The 17,063-nt window shown below is 40.5% G+C and overlaps 1 protein-coding gene across 2 annotated transcripts in view; it reads right to left on the reverse strand.

The window, feature by feature from the left end:
* Positions 1-2,993: 2,993 nt before the first annotated feature.
* The window catches only part of LOC133129157 (uridine diphosphate glucose pyrophosphatase NUDT14-like), a 39,202-nt gene continuing 25,132 nt past the window's right edge, over positions 2,994-17,063 (reverse strand). For both annotated transcript variants that reach the window (XM_061243035.1, XM_061243034.1), the window contains 3 exons: positions 11,143-11,207; positions 9,645-9,966; positions 2,994-7,004 (listed from right to left, as the gene is read on the reverse strand). In XM_061243035.1, the coding sequence (XP_061099019.1) occupies positions 6,752-7,004; positions 9,645-9,966; positions 11,143-11,207 (640 nt within the window). In that variant the 3' untranslated portion in view covers positions 2,994-6,751. The remainder of the gene's footprint in view (positions 7,005-9,644; positions 9,967-11,142; positions 11,208-17,063) is intronic.

Below are 17,063 nucleotides of genomic sequence, written 5' to 3' on the forward strand. Positions count from 1 at the left end.
CTGCCGCAGTTTGTATACACAACCTATGACGCCACACCACATTTTACACCATTCGTTTTTATTCCAGTCCTATATGGTGCATACATTGCTTTTTTTTTCATGTAGCCTATATAAACAACAGTAGGCTAATTAGCAACAAACTTAGATGTTTGTTTGTCACATAATCTGCTTCTTATCAGAAACTCCAACAGCGTCGGCACTCCAAATAGCATATTTTTCATTGCTGACTTTGTAGTCATTTCTGTGGGTCATAGCTATAGCTCTTTATGTTTCCCCACCAGGACAATCAGCAATTACTCATCAATTTTTTAACAGAATAAACAATGAACAATAACTCTGGAGGAATTTGTTAGTTTGGTTCCAATCAGACATAAATTTACACAGGGATTTATGAAAATATTGATACATGAGGCCTAATTAATTGAATAAATTGTCAAAGGGTGGAAACATCATATTGCTACTCAGAATTCCACCCTCTTAATGTCAAGTTCTCCAAACCAGGATTTCCCAAGGCAGTTTTTTTGTCTTACAAAATAACCACTCAGTTGCTGAAGACCCTTACCACAATAAAATAGTCTGTGGTTAATGAGTGATATGATTGAGATCTTTACCTATCCACAGTCTGCAGCAGCAATTTCACATACATCTTCATAGAAGAGTCTGTGTGTGAGGAGGGCCCTTCTGTGGTTGCAACTCTACCCTCACTGCTCCCAGACCCACTGTGCACCTTATAAATCAACCAGTCATGTTTCTTCTATGGCTTAATGGATTTATTACCACACTACCAGTTCCCTAGTACTGGCACCCAAGTTCCATCCTATTAAGACTATTAAGTGTGTGTACCCAGTGTGTTGGTTTGGCTCTCGCGGGGTGGGGTCCTGTCCCCCTGCCACCTATTGACCTACCAGCCCATTCCCCGAAATGACAGGCTCCACTGTTATTCTGCATATTATGTACCTTTTCCATTTAACCCAGACCTAGATCCCCCCTCCCCCCCATCCCATCCCTCCCTCTAACCACTGTTGCCCTTGGTTTGCTCTTCAGATTCAGGCCTGTGAAGCTGCCTTTTGACAATGCCCTTTGTAAGATTTTTTCAAAATGTAAAATTTATAGTATGTAGTTCAGCAGATACGTTTGGTTCAGTGAATGGGTGCAACCAGCCAGGAAATATAAAGGTCTATGAGGTCACATGGCAAACAAGACATGGCAACACAACAACAATTGTTTGCAGGCTAGCAACACAATATTGGTTAATTTTCAGGTGGTTCTTAGCATGATTCAGCATGGGTAGTTTCAACTGAGAAGAGAACATAATGCTAAAGTGTGCTCAACTACTGTATATAAAAACAACTATGCTGCTGCCTTTTATACAGCTTTGAAAAAGCAATATCTAGTAAAAAAAATTTACTAGATATTGCTCGCATAGCTTACCTTTTTTCTTGCATGCAATGTAAGCATGTATAGAGCAACAGTATGCATTGTACTGAATATATATGTATATATATATATATATATATATATATATATATATATTTTTTTTTTTTAATTCTTTATATATCTTTTTAAAATATGAATTTCAGAAAAACCTAGGTGTCAAAATTATTAGCACCACTAACAATTATTATAAATAAAATCAAAAAACTTAAATTGGCAAAAAAAATAGTAATTAATTGAGTTTATCTCAGTCGAAAGGAACTTTTTGTCATTCCGTCAGCGTATGCAAAATGCCTTTGTTATCCATCAGCATGGACAAAACCAAAGAACTGTCAATTCAAACGAGACAGATGGTAATTAACTACAGAAAACATACCAATTAGCACTGTAAGGGCAATAATAATAAAAAAAGAAAACATATGGAATGGTTGCAACATGCCAGGAATTGGATGCAAGTAGACATTGTCCCCACGGACAGTGAGGAATATGGTGAGGGAGGCCATGAAGAACCCAAGTATCACGGTTTAAGAATGGCAGAGACTGGCTGCATCTTGGGGTCACCAAATCTCAAAAAGAACCATACAATTTAAGATCAATGTAATAATGAATTCGACGAAGTACCAGGACGTTCTGGCTGAAAATCTGGTTGTCCCTGCTAGGAAGCTGAGACTTGGTCATAGGTGGATCTTCCAGCAGGACAACGACTCCAAACATGAATCCAAAATTGAATGAAATGGATTTTGTTTCCAGACTTAAATCCCATCAAAAACCTGTGGTATGAACTGAAGAGGGCACTCCATAAGCACAAGCCCAAGGATATCAATGGTCTTCAAAGGTTCTGCATGGAGGAACGGTCAAAAATCCCTCCAAATGTGTTCTCTAACCTTATCGCAAATTCTACATGACTCACGACTGTCATCTTTTCCAGGGGTGCCAATAATTGTGAAAACAGTTTTTTGAGGAAATATGTAAGAAAGACTTGTCAAAAATGTAAGATACCATTGAATCATTAACAAAGCACACTCACTACTCTGCTGTTGGAAAATAAGTTTATGTCAATAACAGTTTTAGTTTAACATTTTATTCAGTATTTTTGGTGCTTATTTATCAAGGGTGTCAATAATTATGGACCTAATGTATGTGTCTAATAGTGACCATATGTACTGTAAGTACTTAACTCAATTTATTGCGTGGTAACTGTGAAATAACTAAATCACAATTTGCAAAGCCATTTACACAAGTGAGTAATATCACGTTGAATGCCAATTAGCAGCATTTCCCAGCTATAACAAAGGTCTAATAATCAGAATATTGATATGTGGGTTTCCAAAGCAACTAGAGTTCCAAAGTCAATGTCTGAACTGCAGGTACATCAATCATAAAATATGCTAAATTATTTAGTGTGGCAAATGGAATGAACAGCGTTGAAAATGAGAGCATATGGCATCTGCATCAGTAAAGAGGAAGCAGTCATAAGTCAAAGCTCACTGACAGTGACAGATGGATACTGATCAACAAATTGGCTGTTATATTGGGGGAATCAGGTCTACACCACGGTGAAATTTTGGGTATCACACCCTTTTATTTACAGTATTTCAATGCAACAAAACAGCACAAAACACATGCATGTTTTAAAAACAATGCCTAAAGTATTAAGGTGATAAAGTGATATTTAAAAAAACTGAAAAACCAAAATCAAGGGAATACAAACAGAAATATTACATAATCATCAACTAATACTGTATATAACCAACTTCACTTTGAATCAAGCATACACAAACCTTAAGATATTCAAAAAAATTGGCATATTATAGAAAGTTGAAGAGGCTCATTTCAATGCGTTTCCTCATAAAATAGATTAAACAAAATTTCAGTGCAAGCTACATAAAAAAATCTTTCAAAAAACAGCTTTAGCAAAACCTTGCCAATAGAGGCCTAAGTTTTTGTTGATGATAATCTCGGACACCTTTAATTTAGTTTAAATACGTACCTGTGTACCAATATGTACCTGTGTATTCTGCTCACATGTGCAGTCACAGCTAACATGATTGAAAATGCTCATTTGACAATAGTAGAAGAGAAATAACTTAATACTAATACATGAACAATAGAGTGAATTCATTAAGACACATCCATTGCAATTCAAGCTCCAAGTGAGGTCCTATGAACAAGTGGGGAATTGAAATAATGGATAAGTATGGAAATAAAAATAACAAATGGAATGCAACTTTGTGGTCCTTCAGGTTTCCCACTCATTGAAACACAAAACACCTGGGTAAGACGAATTACAACTGCACATGTTGGGAAGAATTAATAAAGGAACACCAATTGTAAATCATACATTTAGGTTAAAGATCTGCATTTTGGGTACTCGGCTGCAAAGCATGAATCTTTCCGATAAAGTGACAGTTTCCCTTCGGTCTTTTGCTGTGCTTAAGTCAAACTCAGGAAGAAGGCAAAAAGTGTTTTACAGCGGGAGCCGTGGTGGCACACAGCTAAAGTAATGGACCTCGATGCAGGCATCAGTGCGTTACAGTCCGTTACAGTCGCACACCGAGGACTGGGGTGCGATTCCCGGTCCTGCCGGCTCTCGTGGAGCGGCATAATCGGCTTGAGAGAGGGACCTGGCACGGGTTAGTAGGATCACTGCATACAACAGCGCCCGGTCGCCTCGGAATCGCGGCATCACGGCTCTGAGACGATATGGCTTGAAGAAATGGTCTCTGGATCGCTAGATCCCTCTGGGCTGCCGAGGGACGGGGTCATTATGTATCCCCCACTAAAATCGATAATTGGAACAGATAGGGTATAACTGGCTACCAAATTGGGAGAAAATGAGAAAGATTTGTAAAACAAATTACAGAAAATATAAAGAAAATTAACCTCCATCTTTAGTGTCATAAACTGTAAATTCTGAAATCCAAAATGAAAGGAATATAAATACAAATAAGCTATATTTCTGTCAAAATATACAGTATACATTTTAAAATATATTACTTGTTATATATATGTACATATTGCACAAATTTACAGTATTGTTAAATATGTTGTGTACAATATGCAATATACACATGCATCAGCACAGCAATAATGTATATATTTTTTTAAATGCACAGTATATTAAAACTTTTGTTTGACAAAATATAGCCTGTAAATTTTGAATTTATATAAACTACATGTAATGTATCTAAATTTTATCATACCCATTTGAATTTGTGAGAAATGAGGGAAAACTCAAATATGCACTCTGTACCTTTTGGCCTTCAGACTAACACTAGCAACAATGTGATCCCAACACATTTTAAACCCCTAGGATCTGCCAGTGTTTGCATGTACTGACAACTATAATACCAACCTGTATGTTGAGTAGACATGATCGTGGGGATAAGGAGACTAGAGCTACTGCTGTACTCTATTAAAAAGTTCTAACCTGCTTGCGAAGTATTACGCATATTGAAAAAATTTCTACATTTTCAGGCTATTCATGTTTAAAACTTCATACAACTTTGATTTGAAGATGTCACTCACATACTAGTAAAATTCAGTTGTATGTTATTGTATTCACTACTTCCAGTGCCTTCCACACCAGTTTGAAAGTCTATCAGAGGTTCTCAGAAGAACATAATACTGAGATAGTGTATTGTACCTGTGCCATAATAGTTGCACACTGTCCCTGAATGGCACCTAGTATTATCAAAACTTTGAGACCTGAGATGTCTGTTGTTGCTTTTCAGTGTTTGATTGTTCCAAGCACTTTACAGATTACAGTAATTATGCAGTCCGTTTGTAAATACTTGTTGAAGTATAAAATGTGTCAGCTGACCACAATGGTTGATGAGGTTAACAATTAATTCGGTAATATTTCATTAGGTCATCATGGAAACAGTTTAATAGAATGTTACATGGTGATGACTTGTTATAGCATAATACAGCTCCAAAAAAAATGCTATATAATGCTATAAATTGGCTCCCTGGCAAATTTGACAAAAATATTTAGCAATTGCATTTTGTTATTCTGGTTTGATGAGTCCTGTATATTGCTGTATGATATTGGTGACATTGCATGCGAATAAACCATTAGTTATGTATATTTTTAACACTTTTATCACCCTTTTTTCTGCTTTTCCAGTGACATTGTTCCCTCCCCTTCACTGCAATATCAGTGGAGGAAGCATTCAAATCCCACAAACTGACAGAATTATTTTAACATAATGGAAAATTAGACATAATCCTTTGCATAATGTTACCACTCAATAAGCCAATTGCTGTAATACGTTACAATGTCACTAGGCTGACCAGATGTCCTCTTTTTTTCTGGACCCTTCTTTCTGGACTTGAAATATCCATACAGGTGGGTTTCTAAATTCATAAAGAAGTTGATTTAATTTACATTTCATGTCCAGTTAGGTTTTACTTGTACAACAGATGGCAAATAAAGAAACAAAATAAACAAATAGCCTGGTATTATGGTCATAACACCTGTCCAGGCCCATCCTTTTTTCAAAATCCAATACATGGTCACCCTAGATGGCTCAGTACCTGGAGATTCCAGTAAATTGTGTGTGTGTGTGTGCGTGTGCGTGTGTAGGCGCATCTGAATCATTTCCTTCATGTAAAAACACGCAGTAGTGATTAAATATGATGTATACTTTCTTATTCTAAATAGATTTCAGAATAAACCAATGTAATTACAACTTTCTTAATGTTAAACCTTAGTTTCTGACATGAATATAGTTAGGTATATGCAGTTCAATAATGTTGCATTTGCAATTACAATAAAATTATAATTCTTATCCTTCATCAACTTCTTATTATTATTAGGTGGATGCTCATACAGTGTGTTGGAAGAAAAAGAGCAACTATTATTCCAAAAGGAAAATACATGCAAGTTCCTCTTACGATGACACATTTCCACAATCGTGAAACAAAATAAACATCACTTTCAGGGAGCACTACAATAGTGAATTATAATAGCAAACACAGAGTGTGTGGTGTGTAGCAATGGAGCGTGACACAGTCATACAGAGAGAGCCTAGCCTGAGTTAATAAAGTTATTAAAATTCAAGATTCTCCATCCAGCAAAAACCAACAGGGATAACTTGCAGTGATATGGACTTCAGAGCCACCTGAACAGCACCCAGGGTTTACACTGAAAACAATTAATAAATTGAAGTACAGCAAAACACCAGCGTGTGTAGAAATGGTGATAGAGAGACGACCACAAAGACAAAGAGACATGGAATAGAAACTCAGTATCAAGGTAAATACTGTGTAACCACCCATACGATATGGACCATAAAGGGGGGGGGGGGTGTGGTTAAACATTGGTGGAGATCTTGTACTTGGGCGACATGTTGTTGTGGAACCAGACGAAGCTGAAGATGACGGGCATGGTTTTGGGTAGGCTCTCGTCGTAGGCGAAGGTCATGGCCTCGTGGAGGGGCACCTTGACCACCTCGCCCTCCCGCGGCTCAGCTTCGCCCTCCACCATGGCCACACCCACGTGGTTCTCCTCCGAAACCTCCGCGTAGAACAGGGTCTGCTTCGCGCCTGTCACGCCCACTCCCGACCTGACCCAAAGTACAAAATGGGGGGTTAATTCCTTTGTGAATTCCTTGTATTTACACAGCGCTTTTCTCACCAGATGGCCACTTTACAGTGATGAGGGGGAAATTCGCCCTAACCACTAAAAATGTTTAGCACCTGGGTGAACCATGTGCGCACACCTCTAGACTCGCTCTCCAACACACCTCTAGACTAGATCTCCAACACACACACACATACCCACAGTCAAACAATACACATATGTAAAAAAACAAACACACATCTACAGTACTGACAGTACAGAAACACATATGTAAAACACTCGCAAAACACGCTCACTCCACATAAATGGACCCAGACACACATGGTGACTCCAGACCTGGCACTAAACAAGCTGATTAGCCCCTGGATCTACAGAGAAGTCTACAGCCTTTTCCTTTGTCAGTCTCTAATTCCATCGAATGCAACATATTAGACCAGCCCCCCCCCCCCCCCCCCCTTGACCTTTACCAATGACCAGCCTCACCGCTTACATTGACCAAGAGTGGATTCTGCATTGTGCGGCAGGAGTTACCCCCAAGGGTCTGACTCCCGCTTCCGATCTGCTCTACACAATCATTGCCATGGTTGCATTGCTATGGTTATCTCCCATGGTGACCTGTGCTTGGAGGCTGGCAGTAGGAATCTCCCAGACATTTCTGTCCGGCCGAGAAACAAGTCTTAAAAGGTGTCCTCAGCTTTCTGAGAAATAAACAGCAGAATCTGACAGGCCACTACGCCCCACGCCTCCGCCCCAATACCTACATAAACACAGAAAACAACAAATTCACCGCCGTGGGGCACCACACCATGTCAGGTTGGGACAAATAAAGAATGTAAATGCTTCTCTATTGACGATGAGCTCGTACCTGGACCACTCCTATTATACAGTTATTTTAAAATGCAGAGACATTATCATATTATGTATCTATCTATAGCAGTGGCTCCCAACCCAATTCCTGGAGATCTACCTCCCTGTAAGTTTTTCCTCCAACCCTAAGAAAGCACACCTCATTCAACAGCTAGAGATCTCATTGAGCTGCTAATCAGTAGAATTAGGCCTGACAAATGAGTGTTGAAATGAAATCCTACAGGACGGTAGATCTCCAGGAACAGGTATGGGAACCACAGATACCTATATACTGTAGAATGGAAATAGAAAAGGTATTAAAAAGAATATAACAACTGCGAGACACATGAACTGTTGCAGTGTCAATTTACTGTAAGCCAGCATAAAGAAAATAAAGTGTCTTTTACCCTTTCACCATGTCATTCATGAGACAAATGAAAACAAATGTTCCTATCAAAATGAAAGAACGCGAATGCAAGACATTCCTTTTCATGTTGAGACATTATCCTAAACAGCCAACCACTGCCAGAACACCGAACCCCACTCCATGGCCTGCAGAGGAAACTAAGCTCTTGCACTGTTTTTTACGAGCACGGCCTCACAGAGGCATATGGGTTACTGTGACACCCACACACTGTGCAAAAAAGGTGCTTCTGCAAGCCTAATTTTTTGGGTATCAGTCAAGACCGAAACCTGCATAATAATTATAGTATCATTATTATTATCTGGGATGCCTTACATAAGTCATCCAGACAGTTTTAACTCAATCATTACACAACTGCAGCTGTGGTAGTTTAGCTGTGGCTCCAGATCACACTGCAATTGACATCTGCAGAAGAGCAGATGTTTAGTGGCAGGTAAGCGTGCTATTGAGGACAAGACTAATATGATAATGATAATGATGATGATGATGGGGCGATGATGAAGTGCACAGTTGTATATGGTTAGAAGCAAGCTGTACATTGGAAGGACGATTGCACTGGATGATCCTAGTCGATCCTGATCCAAACAAAAGGGGCACAGTTGGATTTGAGAGGTGTGTGTGTGTGTGTGCGTGTGTGTGTGTGTGTGTGTGTGTGTGTGTGCATGCGCTAATATTTCAGTTTTGTGCATGAGTATCCATGTGTCCATGAGCATGTGCATCTATACACACACTCAGTGAGCACTTTATTAGGTATTCATCAGACTTATTTCTTAGACTTATTGGTCTTCTGCTGCTGTAGCCTATCCACGTAGAAGTTTGACACATTGTGTATTCAGAAATGCTCTTCTGCATACCACTGTTGTAATGTGTGGTTATTTGCGTTACTCTGACCTTCCTGTCAGCTTTGACCAGTCTGGCCCTTCTGCTCTGACCTCTCTCATGAACAATACATGTTTGCCTGCAGAACTGCTACTCACTGGATGTTTTTTTGGTTTTTCACAATATTCACTGCAAACTATAGAGTCTGTTGTGCGTGAAAATCACAGGACATCAGCAGTTTCTGAAATACTCAAACCACTCTGTCTGGCACCAACACTCCACAGTCAACGTCACTTAGATCACATTTCTTCATTTGGTCTGAACAAAAGCTGAACCTCTTGACCATAGACCATTGAGTGTATGTGCGTACCAGAGATGAGTGAGATTATGTGTGTGTGTGTGTGTGCATGTGTGTCTGAGAGGAGTGTGTGTGTGTGTGTGTGTGTGTGTGTGTGTGTGTGTGTGTGAGAGAGAGAGAGAGAGAGAGAGAGAGAGAGAAGTGAGTGCACATCGATGCAGGGTGTGTGCAGGCACCTGTAGGAGGTGATCTTCCGCAGTTTGGCGACAGGCACGTCATAGCCACACTCCTGCAGGACCCCTTGCCGGGCGACTTCCTCCAGAGGGAGGTCGGGCTTGTCCACCAGGCCGGCACAGAGCTCGTACGTTACTCCTGCTGAGGCCGGAGGGAGGTCTGGAGCACTCCCCACCTCCTCCGTCTCCTCACCCTTTCCCTGCCCCTCTCCCTCTGCCTCCTGCTCTTTCTCCTTCTCCTCCTCTGGTGCCGCCTGCTCCTCGCCCTCCTTTTTCTCCTCCCCCGGGCTGGGCTTGCTCTTGTCCCACTCGCAGACGTAGACGGCTGGAGGGGCAAGATGGAAGGGTACGGGTCAAAGCACAACTCCGGGTGTCTGTCGGAAAAAGCCGCTGGTCGTACAGTCACAGATCAGCCCTTTGGTCTGAGTGTGACCATAGATATGTCAAACTCAAAAACATTCTCTTGGGTTCATTTGTCAGTATGCATTGACTTCATTTGTCTTTTCTTTACCCCATAACAACTGCCAAGGCCTTTTCCCATTCCAGAAATAATAACGATGAGAAAACACTCAAGGATTCATGGTTGGTTATAAAGCGCCCTAACAAAATTCATTTGACTGCACTGTCAAAACACACCAACATCCCATTCATGAAATATTACCATTACATTATTTAAACTAATTAATACATTAATGATTAACATTTATTGCATCATCTGCTATCCCAAAGTACGTATCACTCTTAACAAATGACTGGAAGACAGAATTAATCAGGTATCGGCTAATGATGAATAGTTATCTGGTGTTTTATAGACTTGTGGAAGTCATTTACTCTATACAGACTGAGCAGGTCTACTACAGGAGAAGCACTCTAAAACAATGAGTGCTAATTTAATGCAATGCAAAATGATTACTGTTTAATAAATGCTGGTAATGTTTAATTACTCATTGTACTCATGTACTCATTCAGTTACAAGACTTTTATAAATAGGCTTTTCCTATCCCACCTTCCACATCACCACAGGGGTAGTGCTCTATAATGTTCTGAATTTGGGGGGAATGGCGTACCCAACTCAAGAGCAGAGTCTTGCATGTCTCACCTGGGGAGCCGGGTAATGGAGATGATTTGTCACACTACAGGGGGTATGTGGTTAAAAAGCAGCAGAGCCTGGTGGGTAATGGCTTTGCTGCCCTATGGGGCCCAATCCAGGCCTTAATATGAACAGCAGACAGTTCATATTCCTGATCCCGGCATTCAGACAGAGGCTCCTCTCCTCGGAGACGCACAGGATGCATACTGTATGAACAGGTCATATATGAGCGGTTCTATGAGCAGTCTATGTGCAAGCCACATGTCACTGACATTTACGCAGGAACTTCATGATATGTGTTGTCACTCATTACTAACCAAATCATTAACCAAATCCCACAGCAAGCTGACCTGTTCTTGACAATGCACAGTCAAGCTTTGATTGGTTCTTGTAAAGACAGGGCCATGTTACCTGGGCGGAATTGCTTTACAAGCACAAAGCAGTGTGAGGTGGTGTTGAAGATCAGGATGGAGACACTGGGGAAGAGAGAGAGATGAAAGAGAAAAAATTAGTAAACACACAAACCAGGCTCTCATAAGATTTCCTACAGACAGCATCTGAATCAATACAAACATAACAGATTAACCAGCCTTGTGAGGACTTAGCCACTTGTGAGGACACAGCCACTCTCTCGAGTCACACTGCGGTCAGAAATCCTTTTCATCTGGTGGCTCAGCTGCCATTAAATGGAAAACAGGAATTTGTAGTGTCAAAACCTGAGGTGTAGTGTTGTGGTCCAGGCAAGTGAATCATGGGAACACTATCCCTACATACCTAGCACACCTCCCTTCAGGAACTGAAAGGAAGAGAATGTCAGCCAGTACAACCACATTTCCATACCGAAAGGCCAATGTCTTTCACAAGTACAGTATAGCAAGTACCTAAGAATCTAACAGAGAAGATTTTATTGAAATATGAAAATGACCATAATGCAGCCAGTAGCTTGCAAACTATTCAGTAACATTATGGATGCATCTGGGGTTGCCCTTTAATGATAATTAAGCAGCATATAATTAAAATAGCTTTTAGTGCTTTGGCAAAAACTATAGCACAATTTACATACAGTCAGGTCCATATATATTGGGACATCGACACAATTCTCCTCTTTTTGGCTCTGTACAACACCACACTGGATTTGAAATGAAACAAACAAGATATGTTTTAACTGCAGACTTTCAGCTTTAATTTGAGGGCATTTACATCCAAATCAAGTGAACGGTGTAGGAATTACAACAGTTTCTATATGTGCCTCCCACTTTTTAAGGGACCAAAAGTAATGGGACAATTGGCTGCTCAGCTGTTCCATGGCCAGGTGTGTGTTATAGAGCTGTCACTATCAGTGAAGCAAGCCATCATTAGGCTGAAAAATCAAAACAAACCCATCAGAGAGATAGCAAAAACATTAGGTGTGGCCAAATCAACTGTTTGGAACATTCTTAAAAAGAAAGAACGCACCGGTGAGCTCAGCAACACCAAAAGACCCGGAAGACCACGGAAAACAACTGTGGTGGATGACAGAATAATTATTTCCCTGGTGAAGAAAAACCCCTTCACAACAGTTGGCCAGATCAAGAACACTCTCCAGGAGGTAGGTGTATGTGTGTCAAAGTCAACAATCAAGAGAAGACTTCACCAGAGTGAATACAGAGGGTTCACCACAAGATGTAAACCATTGGTGAGCCTCAAAAACAGGAAGACCAGATTAGAGTTTGCCAGACAAACATCTAAAAAAGCCTTTACAGTTCTGGAACAACATCCTATGGACAGATGAGACAAAGATCAACTTGTACCAGAATGATGGGAAGAGGAAAGGAAAGGAACTGCTCATGATCCAAAACATACCACCTCATCAGTGAAGCATGGTGGTGGTAGTGTCATGGTGTGGGCATGTATGGCTGCCAATGGAACTGGTTCCCTTGTATTTATTGATGATGTGACTGTTGACAAAAGCAGCAGGATGAATTCTGAAGTGTTTCGGGCAATATTATCTGCTCATATTCAGAACTCATTGGACGGCGCTTCACAGTGCAGATGGACAATGACCCAAAGCATACTGCGAAAGCAACCAAAGAGTTTTTTAAGGCAAAGAAGTGGAATGTTATGCAATGGCCAAGTCAATCACCTGACCTGAATCCGATTGAACATGCATTTCACTTGCTGAAGACAAAACTGAAGGGAAAACGCCCCAAGAACAAGCAGGAACTGAAGATTTCAGTAGGGGCCTGGCAGAGCATCACCAGGGATGAAACCCAGTGTCTGGTGATGTCTATGCGTTCCAGACTTCAGGCTGTAATTGACTGCAAAGGATTTGCAACCAAGTATTAAAAAGTGAAAGTTTGATTTACGATTGTTAGTTTGTCCCATTACTTTTGGTCCCTTAAAAAGTGGGAGGCACATATACAAACTGTATTCCTACACCGTTCACCTGATTTGGATGTAAATACCCTCAAATTAAAGCTGAAATTTGTTTCATTTCAAATCCATTGTGGTGGTGTATAGAGCCAAAAAGATGAGAATTGTGTCGATGTCCCAATATTTATGGACCTGACTGTATGCAGCTGAAAACTCGTTCAGTATACAGAATATATACAGCCATTTTGTTTGTTTACGGTTGAAACAATGAGAGGAAATCCCTGCCCTCTTCATATGGGCCAGCAGTACCAGTATGTGACAGTGGGGTAGAAACTGACTGAGAAGGTAAAATTTACAGCCTTAATTAATACTCAGACCTACACAGAATTTCTGTGGGGCCCTTTGACTTCTTGAAGTCTCTTTCCCAGTGTAAAATAGTCCCCGCCCCAAATAATAGTATAGCTTAGGGCAGTTCATCTATTGATAATAGCTAGCTGTGGAGTGATGGGCTATTCAGGCAGAAGAGGGGGGGCTGGCCACCAGCTCTTTTCTGCTGAGATTAAGGCCGAAGCCTTTGTCTCCTGGTCTTGCTATAATTATACGCTACTGGCTAATTCCTAGAAGAAAAGGCAAATACCTCAATCTTCAGAATCTCCACATGAAAGGAGTTTTAAGAGTGAGAAGGACGATGCCCATAGGAGCGAGCAGGAAGCTCTGGGGTCTGGCTTTGGTTAGTCTGGTTTGAGTAATCTTTTTTGCACGTGCCATTATTCTCCTGGAGACTGCGTATGAGGGAACCCCGTACCCTATGCAATTGTTTCCTAAATCAGTAGCCTCTTTGAACTCCTGAGCGCATCTCCAGAACCAATCCAATCCTCAAGACCCATCGTCCCAAAATGACAAGCCTGTTAACACATTGGAGAGCTCATATTTCATTTTTAGTTGTGTGGATTAAAATCTACTGAGCAAAATCTGACCCCAGAGGGAAATCTTAGTTGAATGTGCCAAGCACATACCCATCTGTTCAATGAGTCTTATGCACTACATCCACCAAACTACCTTTCCTATGTAAATTTTCCAAAAATGTTATACATTTTGGAGCTTATTTCAGATAAAGGGCTTCAGCATGTATTGAATACCTATAGTCTTCTGGGCTACACTGAATTACAAATTTTACCCACCAGCCCACTCTGATACACACCACAATCCCAATCCTCCTAGAACGACTGAACCTTCTTGTTCCACATAATTTAACAATGTGTGCTTTTAAACATTACCAATAAGCAAGACAAAAACAGCGCAACCTACAGTTGTGTTCAAATAAATAGCAGTGCGTAAAAAAATGAATAAAGTGCAACTATTTTTTAATAGCTTTTAGTTCCATATTTCAAATGTAGTGTAAACATTACATTCAATTCCAAATCAAAGCATGAACAAGTCTCGTTATTATTTTACAGGAAGCAAAGAAAAGGAATATTAATCTGTTAAAAAAAAATGGCAGTGTCGACGACATTTGACTGTATAAACTGAGGAAATTTTTCAAGATTTAACTTCAATTTAAATTACTGAACTAATATTTAGTTGCATAACCATTGTTTTTGATAACTGCTGCGCATCTACGTTGCATCAAGTCAACCAACTTCTGGCACCTAGAAACAGGTATTTCAGCCCAGGATGAACAAACTACATTCCACAGTTCCTGTGAATTTTTAGGCAATGCTTCAGAAACTGCCTTTGAATAATATATATATATATTTTCGGATTTTTCCCTTTTTCTCCCAATTTCGTAGCCAATTGTACCCCGTCTGATTCAATTACCCCGTCCCTCGGCGGCCCGAAGGAGAGCAACACGCCTTCATCAAGCTGTCTCGTCTCATGCTCGTGACTGTGATTCCGAGGCGCCCAAGGTGCTTTATTGTGCGGCGATCTACTAACCCTGCCAAGTCCCTCCCTCTGGAGCAGCGAGCCAATTATGCTGCTCCACATGAGCCGGCCAAACTTGGCTTTTGGCAGGACCAGGAAACGAACCCCGGTCCCTGGTGTGCAACTGCAGCAAACTGCAACAAACTGCAACCGTAAGGCTGCTGCATCTTAGCCTGTTGCGCCACCACGGCCCAGAAACTGCATTTTTAATGTCACCCCACAAGTTTTCAATGGGGTTGAGAAGTCAGGGCATTGAGCTGCCCACTCCATTACCTCAATCCTTTTTGTCTGGAATCAAGATGTTCCTCGCTTACTTGTGTGTTTGGGGTCGTTGTCTTGTTGAAACACCCATTTCAGGGGCATTTCCTCTTCGACATACGGCAACATAATCTCTTCAAGTATTTTGATGTATTCAAACTGATCCATGATCCCTGGTATACGAACCCAACACCGTAGTATGAAAAACATTTTGCGCCACCATGCTTCACTGTCTACACAGTGTACTGTGGCTTGAATTCAGTACCCGAAAATAACAATTTTACTCTCACCAGTCCACAGAATGTTATGCCATTGGTCTTTGGGCCAATCAATGTGCTCCTTGACAAATTTTAACCGATTCTGCACAAGCCATTTTTCCAACAATGGTGCTTTACGGGGGCTTCTTGCTGATAGCTTGGCCTCGATTAAACGTCTTCTGACTGTAACAGCATGTATAGGTCATTGTAGATCATCTTTGATTTTTCTGCAGCTGATGAATTCTTCTTTGATTCTTTGATCCGTTTTAACAGTATTTTCTTCCGCGTGTTTCGGGTTTTTGTTGCCATTTTAAAGCATTTGAGATCATTTTAGCTGAGCATCCTATAATTTGCTACACTTCTTTATACGTTTTACCCTCTCCAATCAAGTTTTTAAATTAAATTACATTGTTCCTCAGAACAATGTTTGGAAAGGCCCATTTTACTTTCAGAAGAATTCAGAAGGAAATATATTTTATAATAATGTGTGAAACATTTGCTTCCCTTCTATCTTAATAAAGGACCATTAATGACACCTGTTTTTTCAGAATGAATGAATTCTCTAATTAAACTACACACTGCTATTATTTTGAACATGCCCCTTTCAATGAATGAGTCAATTACTCAGAACAAGCAGCATGCATGTCATGACAGTTGGGTCTGTTGTTTTTCTATTACACTACTACATCTACAAGTAAATTATTTGCCATTCAGAAATATCACTACTACTAATAATAGTGGTTCATCAGGTTACTGATGTTGTACTGCTCTTTTTTTTTTTTTAGGTTTTGAAACAACTGCTAGCTGGTGGTTTAGTTCAGACCAGCTCCATACTCAACATGGTTCAGCTGGTTGACCACTTCAGACCTGCTCCCTGCTTGACATGGTTTGACCAGCACTAGCTAGTTATCCAGCTCATACCCAGCTAGACCAGCTTTATGATCAGTTTGACCAGCTCAAATTTCAAGCTGGTCAAGCGGGCATAGCTGGATTTTGCAGCAGGAAACCTATGCAATTGCAGAACAGGATGACTATGCTCCTTTTCCAATTTAAAACTGAAACCTGGCTGGCTCATTACTCCTGTATAATTTCTGAGTGTAGAGTTCAAGGCTGGTTCAGTACATGCCTTTTCAACCACAGAGCTGGACTGTCCAGACTGTCTTGTTCCTTTCCGACAATGCATCTTGACTATGGCTGGCTGGAAACCAAGTACATTACTGGTAACCAGAACTATATCGTTTTGCAAACCTGGCCACAGCTTTGCAAATGGCCAATTACTCAGAAACAAAGACAAGAAAGAGGTTGTCCCAGTTTTTAAAAATGGCAGCCTAGTGAATTGTTTTATTATCAAGACTGGTTTTATTTTGCTTAAAAACAAAGATGGCTCCTCTATTTGTCTCATAAATCTTTAGCTCAACAAAAATAAGTAAATCACACAGCTTGCTGGCACCACCCTCAAGTCACTGGAAAGCAGGCCCATACCAGTAATGGTAACAGTCGAAGTGCATGGTTTTCACTTGGGTTGACAAAAACAAACTGAAA

Source organism: Conger conger, chromosome 5 (assembly GCF_963514075.1).
Source record: "Conger conger chromosome 5, fConCon1.1, whole genome shotgun sequence".
NCBI classification, from domain to species: domain Eukaryota; kingdom Metazoa; phylum Chordata; class Actinopteri; order Anguilliformes; family Congridae; genus Conger; species Conger conger.